The following is a 22,751-nucleotide window of genomic DNA, read 5'->3' on the forward strand; positions in this document are numbered from 1 at the left end:
TTGAACACAGAGTTACCACATGCCCCAGCAATTCTGCTCCTAGGTGTGTGTGTGTGTGTGTGTATTAATAAAAGGGTAATATGCTGATTAGACCAGACGTCTTCTGGACATCCATCTGGATGTCCTTCTGGACGAAGCCATGGTGGCGGGGTTAAGGCAGAGGTGGTTAGGGTGACCAGGCTGGCAGCGAGTGCAGTTAGGGGCAACCAGGATAGCAGGGGAGGGCAGTTAGGGGCGATCAGGCTGGCAGAGGAGCAGTAGGGGCGATCAGGCCAGCAGCAGAGGTGGTTAGGGGCTATTAGGCAGGCAAGCAGAGGCAGTTAGGGGTGATCAGGCAGGCAGGCAGGTAAGTAGATAGGAGCCAGCGGTCCCGGATTGCAAGAGGGATCCCGGATTGGAGAGGGTGCAGGCCGGGCTGAAGGACCCCCCCATGCACAAATTTCGTGCACCGGGCCTCTAGTGTGTGTGTGTGTGTGTGTGTGTGTGTGTGTGTGTGTGTGTGTGTATATATATATATATATATATATATATATATACTGAGTGGCCAGATTATTATGGTCTCTGAATGCATCTGGCCACTCAGAGTGTATGTGTGTGTGTGTGTATGTGTATGTGTATATATATATATATATATATATATTAGAGGCCCAGTGCATGAATTCGTGCATAGTGGGGTCCAGCCTCTAGCCAGCCTGGCCATAGGGAAGGGACATGGGCAGTTGGCCGGCCTGCCTGCTGGTCGAACTCCTGGTCGAGGGGACAATTTGCATATTAGCCTTTTATTATATAGGATATACACTGAGTGGCCAGATTATTATGCGTTCAGAGATCATAATAATCTGGCCACTCAGTGTATATTCAAGAAAAATGAAAACATACCCATGTGAAAACTCACACATGAATGTTTACAGCATCATGATCATAGCAGCCAAAAAGTGAAACAACCCAAACGTCCCCTGACTAATGGACAAAATAGTATATCCAGCCGAAACCGGTTTGGCTCAGTGGATAGAGCGTCGGCCTGCGGACTCAAGGGTCCCAGGTTCGATTCCGGTCAAGGGCATGTACCTTGGTTGCGGGCACATTCCCAGTAGGGGGTGTGCAAGAGGCAGCTGATCGATGTTTCTCTCTCATCGATGTTTCTAACTCTCTATCCCTCTCTCTTCCTCTCTGTAAAAAATCAATAAAATATATTTAAAAAAAAAATAGTATATCCATACAATGAGTGCTATACACGCTGCAGCATGGATGCACCTTGAAAACATTGTGCTAAGTGAGAGACGCCAGTCAGAAAAAGCCGCATACTGCAGGACCCGTTTAGATGAACTGTCCAGAACAGACAAGTGCATGGAAAGCGGACTGTGGTCGCGCGGCGTATTCGTCTACCCAAGCTGCCGGAACAAAGCACCACAGACTGGGGCTCAGACAACCAAAGCTTATTTCTCAGTCTGGAGGCCAGAGTGAGCGATGAAGGTGCTGGAAGGGGTGGCGTCACTCGGAGGCCGCTCTCCGTGGGTGCCGATGGCCGTCGTTCCCCTTTCTCCTCACATGTCTGTGTCCTCGTCTCTCCACACGACACTAGCCACACGGGATGATGGCCCACGCTAATGACCTCACTTGGCCTCTTTAAAGACGGTGTTTCCAAATCAGTCACATTCGATGTACTCGGGGGGGGGGGGGCAGGGGGAGGCTTCAACATAAGAATGTGGGTTCGGGGCACAATTCAGCCCTTAACACGGGAGGAGTGGGGAGTGACTGCGAATGAACATGGGGTGATGAAAATGTTCTGGAATTAGCAACGATGGGCACACAGAACTGTGAATATGCTGAAAACCACTGTCTTAACTCTGAGGGGGTGAACGTGGCCCTGGTGGGAGAAGGAGCCTGGTTTGCAGAGAGGGAGGAGAAAAATGGGGTGCTGGTGGGTTGGTGGGGGCCCCCGTCACCAAGGGCCTCACTCAACCCCAGGGGCCCCTGCGCACCAAGTGTCTGCTCCCTGCATAGACTCTGTCCTCAACGTCTGGCATGAAATCTCATGACCAGGGACCCTTTCACTCTGGGACTGGAATTAGGAAACTTTTTAAACCTCCCAGAGTCGCCCGAGCTGGTTTGGCTCAGTGGCTAGAGCGTCGGACTGCGGACTGGAGGGTCCAATGCCCGGGTTGCGTGCAGGAGGCAGCCGATCAATGATGCTCTCTCATCATTGATGTTTCTCTCTCCCTCTCTCCCTTCCTTTCTGAATCAATAATAATAATAATAATAATAATAATAAAGTAAGTTAAAAAATAAAAAAATAAACCTCCCAGGGTCAGCTCTGTCCCTGGAGGGCAGTTTGCCGTGGAGCAGACCCGGCTCGGGATGGCCTCTTGCTTGTCGACACCTGGAGCGCTTCCTGCGTGCCAGGCACTGTTCTAAGTCCTGGTCAGCTAGCACGCCGGTTAGTTCTCACAGCCCGGTGGCGTGGGTACCATCTCTCTTGCCCAGAGTCACCCTGCCCACACAGCTCATCAGTGGCAGTCAGAATCCAAGCCTGGCAGCGTGGCTCCAGGGCCCATGCTGTCACCCACGCCTCTGCTGCTTCGGAACAACCCTGTGCGTTAGGGTTTATCAGCCTCTGGCTCCCCTCACGTTACAGATGAGGGTACTGAGGCCCAGAGCGGTCAGCGGCTTGGCTGGGGCTAGGATGTTGGGAATGGTGTGGGCAGGTTCATGTGGGTAAGTGATCTCGGTGCCCGGGAGACCGCAGGAGCAAACCCTGGGGGAGGCGGTGCCCTGCCCCTGCCTCCCACACCCACCGGTGTGCCCAGGCTCACTCCTGCTTCCTCCCAGTTCCCCGCCCACCCCTGGAGGCGGCTCCTTGGCGAGGCTGCAGGAGGGCCTGCCCTGCCAGGAGGGTCAGGGCCAGTGTCAGAGGCGCCAGAGAGACACCCCAGGGGCTGCCCCGGGGGCAAGGTGCCTGTATCCCTGGGAAGCCACCTCCCAGCTTGGGGGCGGGTGCCACAGAGGCCCGCGTGACCTTGCGGCTGACATTCCTCAGTGGCCACGTGGCCCCAACTGGCAGCGACAGCTGCAGACAGGGGCCAGACCAGCTTTGTTCCCGGAGTGGCACCGTTCTCCATCAGGCCCTGCTCCACTCCTGCCTGGAGCTGCTTTCCTTCCCGGGGCTCAGAGGGCGGCTGGCACTGTGGGTCCCCGGCCATGAGTGCCTAGAGGCAGGGAGCCACCGAGGTCCGCCCGGGTGGGGCACGGGGCTCTGGGGATGGGGCAGGACCAGACAAAGCAGCAGATCGAGAAGGGGCTCCAGCTGTACCAGTCTAACCAGACCGAGAAGGCGCTGCAGGTGTGGATGAAGTTGCTGGAAAAGAGCTCGGACCTCGTGGGGCGCTTCCGCGTGCTGGGCTGCCTGGTCACGGCCCACTCGGAGATGGGCCGCTACAAGGAGATGCTGAAGGTGGGCGCGCCCGGCCCTGGCGTGGGAGGGTGGGGCCAGAGCTGGATTGCCCCAGGCTTCCCGGCCCCCCTCCTGCTCCTCAGGCCCCGCTGTGCCCCACAAGCTAGCCACCGAGGGCGGGGGCTCTGAACCCACATCGGAGGCCTGGGTCTCAGATGCTGCGTCTTGCCTTGGGGTTTGGGCCTGTGGCTTTGAACTGCAGGGGTTGGGACGCTGGAGCCAGGAGTGTGGGTCCCAGCCTTCCTGGTTGGGCTTTGAGCCTGAGCCTGTGGGGCGCTGGCTCCAGGTTCGAGGCTGGGGCTGGCTGGGTGGTGGGGCTGAGGATCTAGGCGGGGGCAGGAGAGGCGGGGCTCTGGGTCTGCGCTTGGGAGCTGGAGGCTCAGGGCTGAGGCTCCGGTCTGCGGCCCGTGGCGGGGAGCAGAGAGTGCCCGAGGCTGGCGTGGCAGCTCTGGCTCCAAAGCTTCGGGCTGTGAGGCTTGGCGGGTGGAGGCTCCCATCCGAGGCGCAGGCTGACGGCCAATGCCCCCCCCACCCCCCCACCCCCGTGGCAGTTTGCTGTGGTGCAGATCGACACCGCGCGGGAGCTGGAGGATGCCAACTTCCTCCTGGAGAGCTACCTGAACCTGGCGCGCAGCAACGAGAAGCTGTGCGAGTTTCACAAGACCATCTCCTACTGCAAGACCTGCCTCGGCCTGCCTGGCACCAGGGCGGGCGCCCAGCTCGGAGGCCAGGTCAGCCTGAGCATGGGCAACGCCTTCCTGGGCCTCAGCCTCTTCCAGAAGGCCCTGGAGAGCTTCGAGAAGGCCCTGCGCTATGCCCACAACAACGACGACACCATGCTCGAGTGCCGCGTCTGCTGCAGCCTGGGCAGCTTCTACGCCCAGGTCAAGGTGGGCCGGGGCCAGGGGGAGGGCGGCGGTGGGCTCAGGCTCCCCTTGCATTACCTCGTTCAGTCCTCCCGGTTAGGTAGGGACAAGGTGGACGAGAGTCCATGAGGGGTAACCCTTGCCCAGGAAGGTAAAGACTGGGTCAGGAGGGGCAGAGCCGGAAATCAGCCCTTGATCTGTCTGACTCTCTGGGGGAATGGGAGGCTCCTGGGTGAGGAGGGGCCATGAAACGGCCCTGCCACGCACTTGCTGTGTGAGCCTGGACACGGCCTTCTCCTCTCTGAACCTTGGTAGGCATCCTCCTATATAATAAAAGGCTAATATGTAAATGGACCAAATGGCGGAATCCACCAAAGGCTAACATGCAAATCGCTATGACATGCACTGACCACCAGGGGTCAGACACTCGATGCAGGAGCTGCCCCCTGGTGGTCAGTGCGCTCCCACAGGGGGAGCGCTGCTCAGCCAGAAGCCCTGAGCCCGGCTCACAGCTGGCGAGCACAGCGACGGTGGTGGGAGCCTCTCCCGCCTCCGTGGCAGCGCTAAGGACGTCCAACTGACAGCTGGACACCCCCGAGGGCTCCCGGACTGCGAGGGGGCACAGGCCAGGCTGAGGCACCCCACCCCGAGTGCATGAATTTCGTGCACTGGGCCTCTAGTACCTGTATAATGAGGGAGAGCAAGGATTCATTCATCATATATTTATTGAGCATTTACTGTACCTCAGGCCCTGTTGGCCTGTGGTGCAGCAGTGACAGCCATAGCCAAGTCCCTGGCCTCATGAAGCTTGCCCCCTAGTTGGAGGGAGAAAGAGGATGAACACAAAGAGTAAGTAAACTACACAGCATGCTAGGAAGTGCTTCTTAGGAAGAAGGGAAGCAGAGAAGGGGGTAAGAGATGCTGCAATTTCAGACAATTGGATGTTGCAAGACTCACAGAGGTGGTGTCGATGACTTGAAGGAGGTGAGAGTGTGAGCCATGCAGAAACCTGGGAAAGAGCGGGAAAGATGGAACAGCTAAGGCAAAGCTCTGCCCTGGAAGTGGGGGAGCATACCTGGCACGTTCTAGGCAGGATGGAGGCCCGGAAGGGGAGAAGGAGATAGGAGGTGGGGTCAGAGGGTAAGGGGAGGGGAGAAGGCAGACTGTGAATGAACTGATGGGACCAATGACCGCAGGCTTCTGGTCCTGAGCAGCTGCTCTTTCTCTAGGCAGCCAGGCTGCCCTTGGCCATGGCAGATGGTAATGCCTGGCACGTATTGATGCTCAGTAAATCAAAGGGTCAGTGAGTGTGCAGATAGTTCAGAGCTGGGTTGTGAGGAAATGAGAGTCGTCCAGGATGACACTGAGGATTTTGTTTTCAGCAACTAGATGGAGGGAAGCCGTCCAAGGAGATGCAATAGGACTGGAGAGGAATAGGGGTGTTTCCAAACCTTTCTTTATTCTGAAGAAAATTAACCATACAGGGAGGTCAAGAGAACAATGTAATGAATTTCCATATATCCACTTAGATTTAACAATTATTAATATTTGGCCTTATTTGATTTACATATTTTTTCTATTTTCATTTAAAAATTTTATTTAAAAAATATTTTTTTAATTGACTTCAGAGAGGAAGGGAGAGGGAGAGAGAGATAGAAACATCAATGATGAGAATCACTGAATGGTTGCTTCCTATACACCCCCTACTGGGGATCGGGCATGCAACCCAGGCATGTATCCTGACCAGGAATCGAACCATGACCTCCTGGTTCATAGGTCGATGCTCAACCACTGAGCCATGCCGGCTGGGCTAAAAAACTTCAATTACAGTTGACATTTAATATTATGTCAGTGTCAGGTGTACAGCATTTACATACCTTACGAAGGGATCCCCCCAAAAAGTCTAGTACCCACCTGGCACCATATATAGTTATTACAGTATCATTGACTATATTCCCTGTGCTGTGATTTACATTCCTGTGACTCTTTTGTAACTGCTAATTTGTACTTCTTAATCCCTGAAGTGTCATGATATAAAATTATAGACATCATGATATTTTTACCCCAAAGTAGTTTAGTATGCATCTGGGGGAGGTGGACATTTTCTTATCTAAGGACACTTTCATACATAATCACAAAACTATGACCACACACACCATAATGAGCAACTTTATTTATCTTAAATTTCTGTGCTTATCCTGAAAAGACGCCTGTGCCCTCGGCTCCTTTGAATTGGAATAGAAAGGAGAGCCGCCACACATTGCAGTGGTTAGTGTGTCTCTTAATTCTCTTTTGGTAGAAAATTCCTACCTTTCCCTTTTATTTTCCACCATTTATTGAAGAAGCCAGATTATCTGCCTTGTAGAATGTTCCATCTCATTGTCTCATTGCTTCCTCAAGGAGTCGTATAATTGTTCCCTGATCTCGTTTTCTCCCTACGAACTGCAGTTTGAACAAGGACGTGGAGAGATGTAGATGGCCCACTTTTGGTAAGACTGTTACATGGGCAATGCTGCTGGCAACGCACGAAACATTCAGACCCATAGAGAGTTTTTGTGAGTTTATTTGAGCCAAACTGTTGACAATTGCCGGGAAGCAAAACATCAAGGGATTGAGATGATGCTCTGGAGAACGGCCGTTTTGCACCTCATTTTATACATCACAGTCAAAAGAGGAGACATATGTAGGTTACATGAAACCCATTGGTGACAGGTTAGCGAGGAGGGAGGAAGCAGAGGGGAAACCTCTGGGAGTGGGTAAAAAGTAAAATTGCAGACTTCTTTTACTCGATGGGTGCAGGATAGTTAACAGTCAGCAATGACCTCCATAGCAATGAGGGGGTTTGTGGTCTCCGTAGAGCGGTGCCTGTGCTTTGAGGGGTCCGGAAAAAGGAAGATTCCTTTGACATTCCAATGGTCTTTTATCGTAGATGCAAAAAGACAATATACAGGCTCAGGTAAGGTCAAGATGAACCTTTGTCAGGGAAGCTGCTGGCCTAGGGCGTGACTACCCACTATAAACAATTTGTAGTTTAAAAGCTTTAATTTCAGGCCATCCTCGGTGGGTATTTTAGGTCTCAGCTTGTAAGGCCACGCAGGCCTCCCCTGCGCTTGTCAGGGTTAGAATGTGGCCCCTTTGTGTCTTCTTCTTCTTCTTTTTCTTCTTTTTTTTCTTTTTTTAAATATATTTTATTTATTTTTTACAGAGAGGAATGGAGAAGGAGAGGGATAGAGTTAGAAACATCCATGAGAGAGAAACATTGACCAGCTGCCTCCTACACACTCCCTACTGGGGATGTGCCCGAAACCAAGGTACATGCCCTTGACCGGAATCGAACCTGGGACCCTTCAGTCCGCAGGCCAATGCTCTATCCACTGAGCCAAACCGGTTAGGGCCACACTGTGTTCTTCATGTTACATCATATCAGGTGGTTGAGGGAGTGACCGCTTGATCCCTCAGTTTTAGGGCTTGTGTTTTTCCTTTCATGATGCCTGGGGACATTCAGTTCTGCCGTGACATTTACTGTAATGGTTTTAGCATCCGCTGATGTTTGTTGCCCGGATCAACGCATTCATTTTTACTCCAATAAAAAGGCCATTTCCAAGTACTCTTATTCCTGCTGCAATTATTAGCTGAGAATTTTCTAAGTGGAAGACCTTTCCCTCATCTTTTGGGACTAGGTGGTTACTTTGAAACACAGTTCCTAAAGGAAAGGCAGAATGAATACTTTTTCCTTCTTTAGTTGCCACTTTTCAGAATAAGGTGTGGAGGCGATGGCTGGCTTCAGTGGTCACACTGACAGGTTTGTTTTGCTTCCTCTGCTTGGAGTATCGTTATGAAATCGTGGACTTTCTTTATAGTCAGTGTTCTTCGGTCGATTGCAATCATCGTTCTTTCTGACGTCCGTATTACCTTAACTCTAGTCCGTGGAATTCCCTTCAGCAAGCTCCTGTGTCCTGGGACGAGATTAATTTAGTCTTGGAAAGCATTTTGCTTTCTGGCACAGGAAACGGTCCCAGGCTCATTTTCTATATTCCTTGCCTCAGACCTGGGATCAGCCATTTCTTTGGGTTCTTTTTAGTAGAAAATGGTACTTAAAGGCAAAACGTGGCCTCTCAGGGTGCTCATGGCTCCTGGGTGGTCATTGCTTCTAAAGCTTTTCAGTTGCCAGGGTGTTTTCTAGCGATGCTTCCAGTTCAAGTCTAATGTTTCTGGATTTTCCTTAACTTATTTTAAACTCAATTCTCTTTTCTCTTAGACTAAAAATCTTGGTTTCTAACAACACAATTAAATATTTAGTTTATCCTACAAAATATATAAAATAGTTTCAACAACAGTACCAATATTACTTAAAAAAAAAAAAGAGACAACTGAAGGAAATTTAAGATTTCTTTGCTTTTTTTTTTTTTTGTCTTTATAATACATCCCACTATGGATGAACTGTCCAAGTATATGTTGTAAGTTCATTTGAAAAAATGTTTTCTCTGCAGTTATACTAATGTAGTATAATACAATATAATGTATTATGATGCAACTGTATTATATAGCATTACCTGGTATGTTATATATAGCATTATTTTATATATGTGTAACATTGATGTATTTATTATAACAATCTATATATAAAAGCCTAAGTGACCGTCTGACCGTCCGACCATCTGACCGGTAGCTATGATGCGCACTGACCACCAGGATAGAGTTCCAGTGCACGGATTTGTGCACGGGTGGGGTCCCTCGGCCTGGCCTGCGGGGATCAGTGGACCTCCACGCCGTTGCAGCCTGGTCTTACCCGCCAGCTCATCGGCTCCAGCCCGCTCTCCGCTTCAACCCCACACAACACAAAGTAGTGCCCAAAGCGGCAGGTGGCCTGGGAGGAGCCCGTGCCGGGGCCCGGCACCGCGCCATCCCGCTCTGCTCATCCAGGCCCCACTGTGCCTGCCGCCACGCCACTCGCTCAGTAGGCTCGCTGCCGCTCCGCTGTGCTGCCGTCTCTGCGCACCCCTCCTAGGACGACCGGCGCACCCATGACCACGCAGCTGCCGCTCGTCATAGCAGCCTTGCTCCTCGCGTGGCGTGGAGAAGCAGCTGTGGGCTCATGCCCAGTCAGTCCCAATGCCAGGACTGGGAGCCATGAGCCCAGGGCCAGTCAGTCGGCTGAGCAGTCTCCCACTGTGGGAGCGCACCGACCACCAGGGGGTAGCTCCTGTGTTGAACGTCCTACGGTGGTCAGTGCACATCATAGCTACCGGTCAACTGGTCAACTGGTTGCTTAGGCTTTTATATATAGACTAGAGGCCCGGTGCATGAAAATTCATGCACTGGAGGGAGTGTCCCTCAACCCAGCCTGCCCCCTCTCACAGTCCGGGAGCCCTCAGGGGCAGGAGGCAACCTGGTGATCAGGGGAAGGCAATGCCCCCATCACACCTCTGCTGCTGCCACTGCCAGCAGTGCAAGCCTCGGCCGGCCCTGGTTACCTGAGCCTTAGGGAGCCCTGGGCGGCTTGGGTAGCCATCATCCAAGGCTTGCCTATGCCTCGGCCCGGCCCTGGGTGGCTGGGGGGCTGAGGGGACTAGAGGACTCCAGAGGCAGGCGTGCGGAGTGGCCGGGCCTGCCACCCCAGTGGGGCTGAGGGGACTGGGCACTGCCATCTTGTGGCTGTGGGCGCCACCATCTTTGAGGGCATGGCAGTCAATTAGCATATTCCCTCCTTATTGGCTGTGGGCACCACCATCTTTGCGATGGCATTAGGGTCAATTAGCATATTCCCTCTTTATTAGATAAAATAGTAATTATAGTTATCATAATTAATTATAATAATATGATATGCAGTTAGGGTGATTTATTTCTATTTTTGGGGTTTTTGGTTTTTTTCCTCACCCGAGGATATTTTTCCATTGATTTTTAGAGAAAGTGGAAGAGAGAGGGAAAGAAAGAAATATTAATGTGAGGGAAACACATTGATTGGTTGCCTCCTTCACAAGCCCCGACCAGGGCTCAGGCTGGGGAGGAGCCTGCAACCAAGGTACGTGCCCTTGACCGGAATCGAACCCGGGATCCACTGAGCCAAACTGGCTAGGGCTGTCTTTAGGTTTTTTTTTTAAATTTTAATTAAAATTTTTTGAAACTAGAACATTTACATGACTTCAAATCAAAAGTACACTGTTAGGAACAGGTTTCTGTTGGGGTTCCTGAGAGTTCTTTTGGTCATATTAACTCAGAGATGCCGTTAGCTCTGCAGTGAAGGGCAAACAGGTTTCTATGAGGGTGAACAGAGAAACGGGGCTGTAGCTGAAGGAGACAGGAGTCAAAAGAAGATGGTTGGATTTTTATTTTATTTTATTATTTTTTTTAAATGAGGTGAGAAAGGCTGATGGGATTTGTTCCCGAGTCCCAGGAGTGGCTCACGTTTGACAGCAGTGGGGAGCCCTCCTGCACATTAGCAGGAGGGAAGCAGAGGGCCCATCCGGTGGGGTTGATGGATAAGCTGCTGAACGGAGCGCCTCTCTGATTTTTCTTCTGTTTGGATCAAAATAAAAATCAGCCTCTCTGATTTTTCTTCTGTTTTCCAAACTGAGTGAGGTGAGGTTGTCGGCTCATACTGGGTAGGTAGACAGGGCGTTTGGAGGTTTGAGGAGAAAGAAAGAATGAGAGAACGATTTCATTGCCTCAGTCCCGATGTTTCATTCCTCAGTGAGTCAGTCATGGAGCCTTCGGGGAGCAGCTGCTGCTGGGTCCAGGAGGCAACCTCATGGGTGGGGGTGGGGAGGATCCCAGAGCCCCACTCCCACCCTTCTGTGTGTCTCTGAAGCTGAGGGGCCACCAGGGACTGGGTGAGAAGAGAAGCCTTTTCTTGCCTTCTCATTCATTCATTCATTCATTCAACAAATATATATTTTTAAAATATTTTTATTGATTTCAGAGAGGAATGGAGAGAGAGAGAGATAGAAACATCATTGATGAGAGAGAATCATTGATTGGCTGCCTCCCGCACGCCCCCTACTGGGGATTGAGCCTGCAACCCAGGCATGTGCCCTTGACCAGAATCCAACCCAGGACCCTTCAGTCCATTGTCCGATGCTCTATCCACTGAGCCAAACCGGCTAGGGCCATTCAACAAATATTTATTGTGCATCTACTAAATGCCAAGAACCGAGCAGTGGGTTATAATCCAACATCAGCAAACCAGGTGGAAATCCCTGTGTTCCTGGAGCCCACACCTTCGCACTGGCTGTTGCCCCTGCCTGGATCATTCTCCCTGGATTCCAGAAAGGATGAATGAACAGCCCAGAGAAGCCAGGGCCTACAGCCTTCAACTTAGGGGCAGCTCCTGACACTCAGCGTGCCCCATTTACCCCACCCCCTCCCTGTGTCCCTGCAGGACTACGAGAAAGCTCTGTTCTTCCCCTGCAAGGCCGCAGAGCTCGTCAATGACTATGGCAAAGGCTGGAGCCTCAAGTACCGGGCCATGAGCCAGTACCACATGGCTGTGGCGTATCGCCTGCTGGGCCACCTGGGCAGTGCCATGGAGTGTTGTGAGGTGGGGCACCAGGGAAGCGGGCAGGTGGTGGTGTGGGCCAGGGTCTGGAGCCCAGAACGGGTGGGCCTCCTCCTTCCAAATCAGCCCACAGAAGCCCCATGTCTTGCTCCTGGTCCAACCTTTCTATAGCTGAGCCCTGAAGGATGCATGTTTCTCCCGTCCCCAACCTCACTCCTTCCAGTCCATTCTCAGGGGAGGGGCTTCCCTGTGGCCCCCCTCCCACATCTTCTGGGGGGACACTTTAAGTTGGAAGAGAGCCATCTCGGAAGTTCCACCGACCCGGGTTCAAATCCCAGCTTTGCCCTTTACTAGCCAGGTGGCCTGATAGGATCACTTCTGCTCTCTGAGCCTCAGTTTCCACTTTGCTGGGTGCTGTGAGGCCCCCCTGGTTCGGTGTGTGGGGCCTGAGAACCATGATTGGTGTGTAGGGCTCTGAGGATGTTGGTGATCCCTGGGCGCCCCCGTGGTGGGGGCAGACGAGCAGCCCTGAGTGACCGGCCTCCCTCACAGGAGTCGATGAAGATCGCCCTGCAGCATGGGGACCGGCCACTGCAGGCCCTCTGCCTGCTCTGCTTTGCGGACATCCACCGGAGCCGTGGGGACCTGGAGGTGAGGTCACCAGGATGTGGGGCAGGGGGTGCAGGCCTGGCCCAGCCTGACCCCATCCCCACCTGGCTGTGCAGACAGCCTTCCCCAGGTACGACTCCGCCATGAGCATCATGACAGAGATCGGCAACCGCCTGGGGCAGGTGCAGGTGCTGCTGGGTGTGGCCAAATGCTGGGTGGCCCGGAAGGCGCTGGACAAGGTGAGGTTAGGCCCGGTCCTACAGCCCCCAGCTCTCCCAGGCTCCCAGCCAACAATCTGTGGGTCTGGGCCTCAGCAGGACTTCACACACATTGTCTAACATCAGCTTCCCCCGATCTAGGCATTCCAGGCCCTTTTCCAGGCTCAGAGGAGGCCCATGCATGGCCCAGTCACACAGCTAAGCTAGTACAGGGCCAGAGCTGGGTTTGAACTCAGGATACCTTAACTGCTTCCCGTGCTTGCGCCAACACCCCACCAGACAGAAACATTTCCCCCTTCTGTATCCGAGTAAACTGAAGCAGAAGGCAGCACCCACAGAGCTCTTGCAGCTGCACCCCAGTCTCTTCCTGCTACCTTCACACACAGGGCGGCTGCCCAGCCATGTCACCCTCCCCACGCCCACCTCTCCCTACCCGCTTCCTTGCCTATGAGCCAAGGCCTCAGTCAGACAACTCTGTCCTCAGCGCGGTGCTTACCTTCCAGGCTCTGGATGCCATCGAGAGAGCCCAGGACCTGGCCGAGGAGGTGGGGAACAAGGTCAGACCTGATTCCGTCTCCTGGGGCTGGAGTCAAGAGCCCACGGTGGGATGGCGGGTGGGTGGAGAGGGCCCCCTGAGTCCGCTCATGCCCCGAGCCCTTCCTAATCTCCAGGAGTTGCCCCAGCCATCCCCAGACCCCCGGCTGTTTCTCTTCCACCCAGAGAGCGCCTCAAAGGGCTGGGCGAGAGTTCCGCAGTTCAGAGGGCAGCAGAATTCCTCAGAACTTTCTTGATGGTCATCAAAGCTCCCAGTAGTGGCCTCCACTCACTAAGAGACGGGCTCTTGGAGGTATCGCTTCCAGCCCTCGCTGTCTCCCTGCAAAGCCGGGTATCGTGAGCCTCTTTTTACAGACGAGACAGGCGAGGCCCACAGGGGTGCTCAAGAGCCCACGACCTGGTGACGGGCCTGTCTAACCTGCCCAGATGCACGGCCTCTCTAAATTCAGTAGTTGTATCCAAACCTCTAAACAGTGGAAACACGCTCAGTGTTTCTCAAAATCTTCTGAAAGAGGTGCCTTTCTCTGAGGATGGGTAATCGTCCCAAAAGGCTTGGTTAGAGCCACTCGGGTTTACCCCGAGTATCTTGGTCTGATCAGAAATGCGAACAGGTTGTTGTGTATATTTAACAAGAACAGGAAAACAATGATGGAGTCCATGCAACAGGTTTGGTCAATAAAACCCTTCAGCTGGTTCTAGGGGTGAAAGACTACTGACCTCACCACCCCCTCATTCTGCACGAGGGGAAACCAAGGCCCAGAGAGGGCAGGACGTTTTTTCTAGGTCCATCAGCCAGGCAGGAACGTGCCCAGGACTGGACCCTGTGCGGCCTGCCTGCAGTGACCCCCCCGGGGCAGCTCCTTGGGCTGGGCGAGAGGAGGCGGGGCAGCTGCTCACCAACACTGACCTGGTCTCGTCCCCTCCGCCTGCACTCCTGTCCCCGCGGGCCCAGCTGAGCCAGCTGAAGCTGCACTGTCTGAGCGAGAGCATCTACCGCAGCAAGGGGCTGCAGCGGGAGCTGCGTGCCCACGTCGTGCGCTTCCACGAGTGCGTGGAGGAGACGGAGCTCTACTGCGGCCTGTGCGGGGAGTCCATAGGCGAGAGGAACAGCCGGCTGCAGGCCCTGCCCTGCTCCCACATCTTCCACCTCCGGTGAGGGCTCCCGCTGGCCGGGAAAGGGGGCACGTGGGCCTCTTCGGGGTGCCCTAGGATCTAATCACGACAGTAATACTAACAGCAGACATTTACATGGTGCTTTCTGCGTCCCAGGTGTTCCTAAAAGCTTCCCATATGTAAACTCATTGAATCCTCCCAGCAGCCCTATGAGGTGGTCATTCTTGCGATCATTCTCTCCAAAGAGAATTCCGAGAGGCCTCTGAAAGGTCATGGCATTCAGACACCTGGAAGTGACTCCTTCCAGGCCAGGGCGATGGGCAAGCAGGGCTGCAGGCAGGGAACTGAGGGCCATCCTCTTCCCTTGACACCTTCCAAGCCCCTGCAGAGGAGCGGGGAGGAGAGACAGGCCCTGGCCTGGGATGGAAGGACAGGCTCAGTGGGTGGACAGAGCCCTTTGCCTCCCAAGGTGCCTGCAGAACAATGGGACCCGGAGCTGCCCCAACTGCCGCCGCTCTTCCATGAAGCCTGGCTTTGTGTGACATCGTCAGCACTCAGGTCACCTCACCTCTGCTCCTCCACCCCTGACTGGCCATGTTTTGGACACCTGTTTACTCCTGGAGCAACCACCAGGCCTCCTCCGGCCTCCAGCAGGGCCTGAGGCCTGCCAACGGCTGCTCCTCAAGGCCCCACTGCCATCTCCCACCTCTTTGTACTTTGTTCTTTATAGAAAAATAAACTGTTTGTACGTGGTCCCAGTGAGTCTGACTTTCCCTGCCCATGAGAACTTCCTCAGACACAAGCGTCCCTCCCTCCGCACAAATGTGTGAGTGCCTCCAGCTGCCCTTCCAGGTTCTTGGGATGCCAGTGAGCCAGAGACAAAGATCTCTGCGGGGAGGAGCTGCTGGCATGCAGGGAGGATGCAATGGACAGTAATGATAATAATCAAGCAACATAGAAAGTCTGTTAGGGCCTAGCTGGCATGGCTCAGTGGTTGAGCATCAACTTATGAACCAGGAGGTCACAGTTCAATTCCCAATCAGGGTACATGCCTGGGTTTCGGGCTGGATCCTCAGTGTAGGTGTGCAGGAGGCAGCTGATCAATGATTCTCTCTCATCATTGATGTTTCTCTCTCTCTCCCTTCCTCTCTGAAATATATATATATATATATATATATATATATATATATATATAGAGAGAGAGAGAGAGAGAGAGAGAGAGAGAGAATGTTATGGACTGAATTGTGTTCCCCAAAGTTTATATGTTGAAGTACCCAGAGGACACAGGTACAACAAATGAGTCTCATTTGATCCAAAGAGACCTGTCTTACTCAGTGAGATGAAAAGAAACGATTACAGACGTGATGTAATATACTTTATTGATTTTTTACAGAGAGGAGGGGAGAGGGATAGAGAGTCAGAAACATCGATGGGAGAGAAACATCGATCAGCTGCCTCCTGCACACTCCCCACTGGGTATGTGCCCGCAACCAAGGCACATGCCCTTGACCGGAATCGAACCTGGGACCCTTGAGTCCGCAGGCCGACGCTCCATCCACTGAGCCAAACCGGTCAGGGCGATGTTTGCTTTTTTATTTTTAATTGTTAGAGGCTCATTGCCAGCTGAGCTCTTCCCACAGGGGCAGTGCTGTGGCCCCTGCTCTGAAGTTGGTAGCAGCAGTGATCATTCTTTAAGACTGGTTAAGGATTCTCTCAGGTAACCCTTGGTGGCCAACTTTAATAAATAATAATTATAAAAATGCTGCCTGAGGTGTTATCCCTCCTCCTTTGCACACGGCTGTCGTATGTTGTTTATAGTTTGGGAGGCAGAGCCATTGTGCAAATCCCCTAATTCCTAGCTGGGCCGGTCTCTTTTTTTTTGGGCCGGTCTCTGAGGTTGAATCACTCCTTCCAAAGCGCCCTTTCGGTTATGGGCCAAAATAAGACTACATTTCCCAAGGGGCTTTGCGGCTCTCGCCCTTTCTCCCGCCCCTTCCGTTTATACATCCAGGCCCCGCCCGCTGCACGCGTCGGCCAGTAGCACAGTACAAACAGGACGAGGGCGGGAACTTCTCAGGAGACACGGGGTGGGCCCTGTGGCCCGCGCGTGGTCTTTTGAACCGGAGAAGCAGATTCGCGGCCGGAGATAAATCGCCTAGAATCGGGACTTGAAGAAAGAGGTCTGCTACTAGTCAAGGGCTGGTGTTAAGAAAGACAGTACTAATTTTCTGCCACGGCTCCTGCCCAGTCCGACCTTCGATCTTTTCCTCCAGGAAATGAATCTGCTGCCGAAACTCGAGAGTTCAGTGACTCGGCAGGAGAAGATGGCGACCGTGTGGGACGAGGCTGAGGTCTGCTCTGGGACAGCTCGGGGGTCCTAGAGCCGGACCAGCGGGGAGACCACCTTGGCGGGAGGGGAGGAGATGCCCGGGGGTCGAGGTCTGGCCCGGTCCCAGGGTCGGGGCCGCTTGGGATGTGGGCAAGCATCCTGATTCCTTCATTCTAGTCTTATGGACGGGGAAACTGAGGCTGAGTGGGCTTGGAGAAAGCGGGCACGTGCCCTTAATTAAAAAAATATATTTTTTAACAGCAAGATGGAATCGGGGAAGAGGTGCTCAAGATGTCCACAGAAGAGATTATCCAGCGCACAAGGCTGCTGGACAGTGAAATCAAGGTGGGCATCCAGGGCAGGCCGGGGTGGTCCCAGCTGCCTCTCTGGGGGAGCATGGGGACCGCTGTTTCCTCTTTGGGCCCCAAAAAGAGAAAAGAAAACTAAGCCTTAAGAGGGACCAGAAGAGGGACAGGATGTTGGGAGACCAGGCCTGGAAGTAGGACTCAGACTGCCATTCCCAGCGAGCTCTTTTAAGTATTCCTCTCGAAAATCCTTCTTTTAGGAAGTCTTCATTTTACAGAGAGGAAACTGAGGCTCAGAAGGTTTTTATTTTGAACTACCCAGCCCTTAATAAAAGGCGGAACCTAAAACTTGAATTTGACCCAAAGTTCTACTCTTCTCCCTCTGCTCCAACTCCTTCACCAGGCGGTCATCTGAGGGGCTCGGCACTCAGAGGCATAAGAGCCAAGTGAGCGGAAGCGGGAGGGCCCCCTGTAATGACTTCACTCATTACAAGGCCTTGGAATAAACAGCTAAGGCCCAACATTTGCTTCCACTTGTCTTCATCCCAGATTATGAAGAGCGAAGTGTTACGAGTTACCCACGAACTCCAAGCCATGAAGGACAAGATCAAAGAGAACAGTGAGAAGATCAAAGTGAACAAGACCCTGCCCTACCTTGTCTCCAACGTCATCGAGGTGTGTGTGTATGTGGAGGGGAAGAGAGGGGTTAGCGGGGCTTGGAGACGGCCTGTGATGGGCCATTGGGAAAGAGTGGGTGAAGTTTTGAGGCCCAAATTGCATGTTGGGGTCCCCTTCTGAGGGCCCCCTTCCTAGTGTGCATTTCTAGGTGTATATATAGGGCTGGAAAAGGCCTCAGAAGCCTCACATGTCTAATTTTCTACCGGTTATTTTTCTTTGGGGGTAGATGAGCTCTGTCTGTGCAGAGAAGCATCATCTAAAACAGAGATCTTTTCAATCCCATGGTTTATCAACCGCACGTGCTGAGCTCGGGGCCAGTGTGCGGAGCGGGTAGGGATGGTCAGCCCTGCCCGCGTTGGGACTGTCTCAGCCCAGGAAGCACCCGGCTCTGGGGAGTTCAGTGGGCTGAGCAGGGCCTCTTCATCTGTGCTCTTTCCCTTCCCAGCTTTTGGACGTTGATCCCAATGACCAAGAGGAGGATGGTGCCAACATTGACCTGGACTCCCAGAGGAAGGGCAAGTGTGCCGTGATCAAAACCTCCACACGGCAGGTGAGGCTGGCTCCGTAGAAGGAGAATGGAGGAGGGTGAGGGGTGGAAAAGGCTAGGGAGCCTTCCTGAGGGCAGTAACTGAGGCTGCTTCTGGAATTTTCTGACAGACATACTTCCTGCCTGTGATTGGGTTGGTGGATGCTGAGAAACTGAAGCCTGGAGACTTGGTGGTGAGTGGGGTCCCTGAGCCCAGGCAGAGCTTTTCCAGTGAATTTCTCCCACTGAGCAGCTGAGCCCTGACCCAGGCCCAGGTCTCTGTTGGCCTTGAGAGCAGCCTGAAGAGTCAGACCCTGTCTCCCTGCTCTGTGAATCTTTTTTTTAATATATATATATATGTGTGTGTGTGTATATATATATATATATATATATATATACACACATATATATATATTTATTGATTTCAGAGAGGAAGGGAGAGGGAGAGAGAGACAGAAACATCAATGATGAGAGAGAATCATTGATCGGCTGCTTCCTGCACACCCCCTACTGGGTATTGAGCCCGCAACCCGGGCATGTGCCCTTGACTGGAATTGAACCTGGGACCCTTCACTCTGCAGGCCAGTGCTCTATCCACTGAGCCAAACCAGCTAGGGCTCCATATCATTCTTTTCACTCTTCAGATACCTGTCACCCAGCCAATTAATTAGGCCTTGAGCTGGGACAAATCTGAAGGCTTTGTGCTGTGTCTCCAGGGTGTGAACAAAGACTCCTATTTGATCCTGGAGACTCTACCCACAGAGTACGACTCACGGGTGAAGGCCATGGAGGTGGACGAGAGGCCCACAGAACAATACAGTGACATCGGGGGCTTGGACAAGCAGATTCAGGAGGTGAGGGAGGTGTGGCAGCTACTAGCAGCCTGCCAGCCTTTTGTGTTTCTCTGCCTCGTTGACCAGGGCGCTTCCCCTAATGTGCCTCTTATCCTCATAGCATCCTAGGGAGGCAAGAAGGATGCCATGTGACAGTTTAGGGGACTGAGATCCAGAGAGAGTGAACGATTTGCTTAGGGTCATGGAAGGTTAAGGCCAGAGCCAGGCCTGGAACTGAGGTTCAGTGTTTCCACGATGTGCTGCTGTTCCTGGAGAAACCATAGTCAGCCTTGCTGGGAGTGAGGTTCTGTGTTCTCTTGACAGGGGGAAGGGGAGGGCAGTGTCCCTGAATTGGAATAGGAGGGTTACAGATTGGGCTGTAGGAGCCCTCAGGGCTTCACTCTCCTCACCCAGGACTTCTTCCTGGCAGCTGGTGGAGGCCATTGTCCTGCCAATGAACCACAAAGAGAAGTTTGAGAACTTGGGGATCCAACCTCCAAAGGGGGTGCTGATGTATGGGCCCCCAGGTACCGGGAAGACTCTGCTGGCCCGGGCCTGTGCTGCGCAGACCAAGGTGAGTGCTTTGGGAAGGATGAAGAGAAATGGGCAGGACTGGGCACTCGGGGCCTGAAGGGACCTGTCATGGTGCTTTTGTCCTGATTGCGTCAACCCCCATTCCCGCCGCACCCAGGCCACCTTCCTGAAGCTGGCTGGCCCTCAGCTGGTGCAGATGTTCATCGGGGATGGTGCCAAGCTGGTCCGGGATGCCTTTGCCCTTGCCAAGGAGAAAGCTCCATCCATCATCTTTATTGATGAGCTGGATGCCATCGGCACCAAGCGGTAAGGGGGTGCTGGGTACCACCAGAGAGATGGTTCTAAAGTCCTACTATCCCACCCTGCCCCCTTTCCTGGGGTGATGGTAGCTTTACTTTGTGTTCTGCTTCCTAAATTCTCTTCTAACTAGCTTCCCTGCTTCTTACCTTTTCCCCTGACCATCCGTGTTCACAGCTGGCTGCGTGTTCCCTAAAAAACCTTGTCATATCACTCGTACACCCACAGATTCTACTCAAAACCCGTCCTGGGCCTCCCCCATTGCTCCTTGGGGTAAATGCTTGAGCTTGCCATCACCTGCAAGGCCCCTTCAGTGGCTGTCCCTGCTCCCCTCCGGCCTCATGCTGGTTCTGCCCCTGCCTCCCCCTCCCTGGGACTCTCCACAGCCCCCCGGGCTTGCAGGCCCACTCTGGCTCTGCAGTGGGAGAGATTGTGCCTCTGCTGTTTCCTCTCTGGAATGTGCTTTACCTTTTTCCCTCTTCAGTGATTGGTTGCCCAACTGATGAGTTTTCAGCCTTTAGCTCTCAGCTGAGGGACACTTGCTCAGGGATACCTGCCTAGGTTCCCCTTACGCTCCAAGTCTGGGCTGGATCCCTGTACTTCTAAGCTTAGCTCAGTTTGCAATGGATGTTCATCAGGGCAGTGGGTGGTTTTGCTCACGTTTTATCCTCAGCTCCACACCTGGCCCCAGAGCCTCCCCAGTCTCTGAATGCAATCCAGAGCCTCCCCAGTCTCAGTCAGCAATCCCCAGTTACTGACACCTTTTCTGTTGCTAGTCCTTGACTGGGGGCCCCAAGTTGAGTGAGACATTTCCCTACCCTGGATGGGCTGGGTTAGGCTTCAGGTGGGTGGAGAGGAGGGGAGGGCTCTGCCCAAGCAGTGGCCTCACCAGTGTCTTGGGCCTCCTACGGGCCTCAGCTTTGACAGCGAGAAGGCCGGGGACCGGGAGGTGCAGAGGACGATGCTGGAGCTTCTGAACCAGCTGGATGGGTTTCAGCCCAACACCCAGGTCAAGGTGAGTGTTGTTGAAGGTGAAAAACATGGGGCTTAGAGGCCAAGACCTTCTCGTTACCTCGCTATGGCAGCCACAGTAGGAATTGGGATCTGTCTTGAACATCTCCTTCCCTTTCACCTGGACCCTGGGCTGTCTCTGCCTGTTGTGGCCATGACTGCTGCCAGTCTGAACCCCTTTCTCCTCAGTTCAAGTTGCAGCTTCTTTCCTTGTTCAGGTAATCGCAGCCACCAACAGGGTGGACATCCTGGACCCTGCCCTGCTCCGCTCTGGCCGCCTGGACCGAAAGATTGAGTTCCCGATGCCCAACGAGGAGGCCCGGGCCAGAATCATGCAGATCCACTCCCGAAAGATGAACGTCAGGTGAGCACGCTGTCCAGGAGCAGGGCGCTGAGCCCCGGAGGGGCAGCAGCAGGGCAGTCTGTTTCTCCTCTTTGTGCTGAGCCTCCCAGGCCTCCGCCCATCTCTTTCCTCTCCACAGCCCGTTCACACACAGCACCTTTCAATACCATTTTCTAACCTCCACTTCTCCCCACGGGCCTGAGGTAGTCTTGTGGGGGCCAAGACTCCAATTGTGGCTGCTCTACTCCTTAGACTCCACGTGCCTCCTCCTCCCCCACGATAGGAAGGTCTGCAGGCCAGAGGGCCTCAGTTTCCCCGCCTCCCTGACCTCAGCACATGGGTACAGCCCAACATGGTCCAGGGGGATCCAGCCAGGGGCCAGATGGACCTAGGTTCGGATCTCTGTGACCTTCAGCAGGTGACATAACCTCTCTAAGCCTCAGCTTTCTTATCGGACTTGGGGGTGGGGGGTAATGGCACCAACATTATGGGCTTGTGGCAACATCAAGCACAGTGCTCAGCATGTGAGATTTTTAAGTGGTAGCAGCATACTGACATGGCCTGTGCTACTCAGGAGAGGGCAGATGGCCATCCTTGTCTCCACACCCTCCTGCTCCCCCGCCTCAGCCTGAGAGGTCCCTGGGGTCTCAGGTACAGATTTCTAGAAGGCTGGAGCTCGAGACAGAGAAATCACCTTGTCTAACCTGCTTTGACTGTGCCTCTTCCCCCAGCTTGTGCCACGAAGAGAATGAGGCACAGTGTGAGCTGACTGGATGGGGCAGTGTGGGAGACTCCTGCTCCCCCTGCCCCGTCCCCATGAGTAACTGACCCCTGTGGCATCTGTCCTCCCACAGTCCTGATGTGAACTACGAGGAGCTGGCCCGCTGTACAGATGACTTCAACGGGGCCCAGTGCAAGGCTGTGTGTGTGGAGGCGGTGAGTGGTGGGGTGAGGCGGTGAGTGGTGGGGTGAGGTGGGTGAGTGGGTGCTTCCTGCCCCCTTCCCTGGACAGGGCAGCGTTACTTGGCCAGTGGACTGCTGAGGGGAAGAGGCTGAGAAGGCTTTGGCCCCCGGGAGCCAGGCCAGGGGTGCGGGGAGGCACCCTGAAGCTTGTGTGTCCTGGGTGCAGGGCATGATCGCACTCCGCAGGGGTGCCACGGAGCTCACCCACGAGGACTACATGGAGGGCATCCTGGAGGTGCAGGCCAAGAAGAAAGCCAACTTGCAGTACTATGCCTAGGGCGTCACCCACCACACCATCCCCTGCTCTCTTGCTGGTTAAAATTCATAATAAAAGATGGTTTCAGGTCTCTGACACCTGTCTATCTCGCTTCTTAGTGGAAGGGGAGGGGTGCTCGCACGAAACCCCTTCCCCACATGCTCCTGCCTGGAACTCGAGACAGCTGTGGCCTCAATCCAGTTGTCACCATGAGGCCCTCAGGCCTGTCTCACGGGTCCCTCCAAACCCCTCCCTCCCCACTCCCTGCCCCACCTCAGCTTTCAAGGTTGTGGTGTTGAAGCCCTAGGATGAAGGCTCTAAATAGAGCCAGCCTTTCCTTTTTTCACATTTTGGTGCTCTGGGTCTTTT

At 53.7% G+C, this 22,751-nt stretch overlaps 2 protein-coding genes across 5 annotated transcripts; both read left to right on the forward strand.

Annotated features, from left to right (window-relative positions):
• Window positions 1-3,104: 3,104 nt before the first annotated feature.
• RAPSN (receptor associated protein of the synapse) lies at window positions 3,105-15,060 on the forward strand. The gene is made up of 8 exons (XM_008146725.3): window positions 3,105-3,451; window positions 4,003-4,341; window positions 11,696-11,854; window positions 12,365-12,463; window positions 12,538-12,660; window positions 13,143-13,196; window positions 14,147-14,346; window positions 14,777-15,060. The coding sequence occupies exons 1-8, from the start codon at window positions 3,260-3,262 to the stop codon at window positions 14,847-14,849; spliced, it is 1,239 nt and encodes a 412-aa protein (XP_008144947.1). The 5' UTR covers window positions 3,105-3,259; the 3' UTR covers window positions 14,850-15,060.
• A 1,351-nt stretch (window positions 15,061-16,411) lies between these two features.
• On the forward strand, window positions 16,412-22,478 carry PSMC3 (proteasome 26S subunit, ATPase 3). 4 transcript variants are annotated; one of them, XM_028153451.2, is made up of 13 exons: window positions 16,412-16,487; window positions 16,581-16,658; window positions 16,898-16,981; window positions 17,491-17,616; window positions 18,065-18,169; window positions 18,277-18,339; window positions 18,862-18,999; window positions 19,409-19,552; window positions 19,670-19,818; window positions 20,728-20,824; window positions 21,039-21,184; window positions 22,018-22,099; window positions 22,293-22,478. In XM_028153451.2, the coding sequence occupies exons 2-13, from the start codon at window positions 16,584-16,586 to the stop codon at window positions 22,401-22,403; spliced, it is 1,320 nt and encodes a 439-aa protein (XP_028009252.1). In that variant the 5' UTR covers window positions 16,412-16,487; window positions 16,581-16,583; the 3' UTR covers window positions 22,404-22,478. The 4 variants fall into 4 exon arrangements, with proteins under 4 accessions (XP_028009252.1, XP_054581402.1, XP_054581403.1 ...); XM_054725427.1 differs by lacking the exon at window positions 16,412-16,487 and having other exon boundaries at window positions 16,592-16,658; window positions 16,902-16,981; XM_054725428.1 differs by lacking the exons at window positions 16,412-16,487; window positions 16,581-16,658 and adding an exon at window positions 16,680-16,746.
• The last annotated feature ends 273 nt before the right edge of the window (window positions 22,479-22,751 follow it).

Source organism: Eptesicus fuscus, chromosome 13 (genome assembly GCF_027574615.1).
Source record: "Eptesicus fuscus isolate TK198812 chromosome 13, DD_ASM_mEF_20220401, whole genome shotgun sequence".
Taxonomy (NCBI): Eukaryota; Metazoa; Chordata; class Mammalia; order Chiroptera; family Vespertilionidae; genus Eptesicus; species Eptesicus fuscus.

Coding starts and splice junctions, on each gene's coding strand:
- RAPSN (XM_008146725.3), top strand. CDS start 3,260: ATGGGGCAGGACCAGACAAAGCAGCAGATCGAGAAGGGGCTCCAGCTG. Junction 3,452..4,002: donor GCTACAAGGAGATGCTGAAG/GTGGGCGCGCCC, acceptor CCCCCGTGGCAG/TTTGCTGTGGTGCAGATCGA. Junction 13,197..14,146: donor CCGAGGAGGTGGGGAACAAG/GTCAGACCTGAT, acceptor CCGCGGGCCCAG/CTGAGCCAGCTGAAGCTGCA.
- PSMC3 (XM_028153451.2), top strand. CDS start 16,584: ATGAATCTGCTGCCGAAACTCGAGAGTTCAGTGACTCGGCAGGAGAAG. Junction 18,340..18,861: donor TGAAGCCTGGAGACTTGGTG/GTGAGTGGGGTC, acceptor CTGTGTCTCCAG/GGTGTGAACAAAGACTCCTA. Junction 20,825..21,038: donor AGCCCAACACCCAGGTCAAG/GTGAGTGTTGTT, acceptor TTCCTTGTTCAG/GTAATCGCAGCCACCAACAG.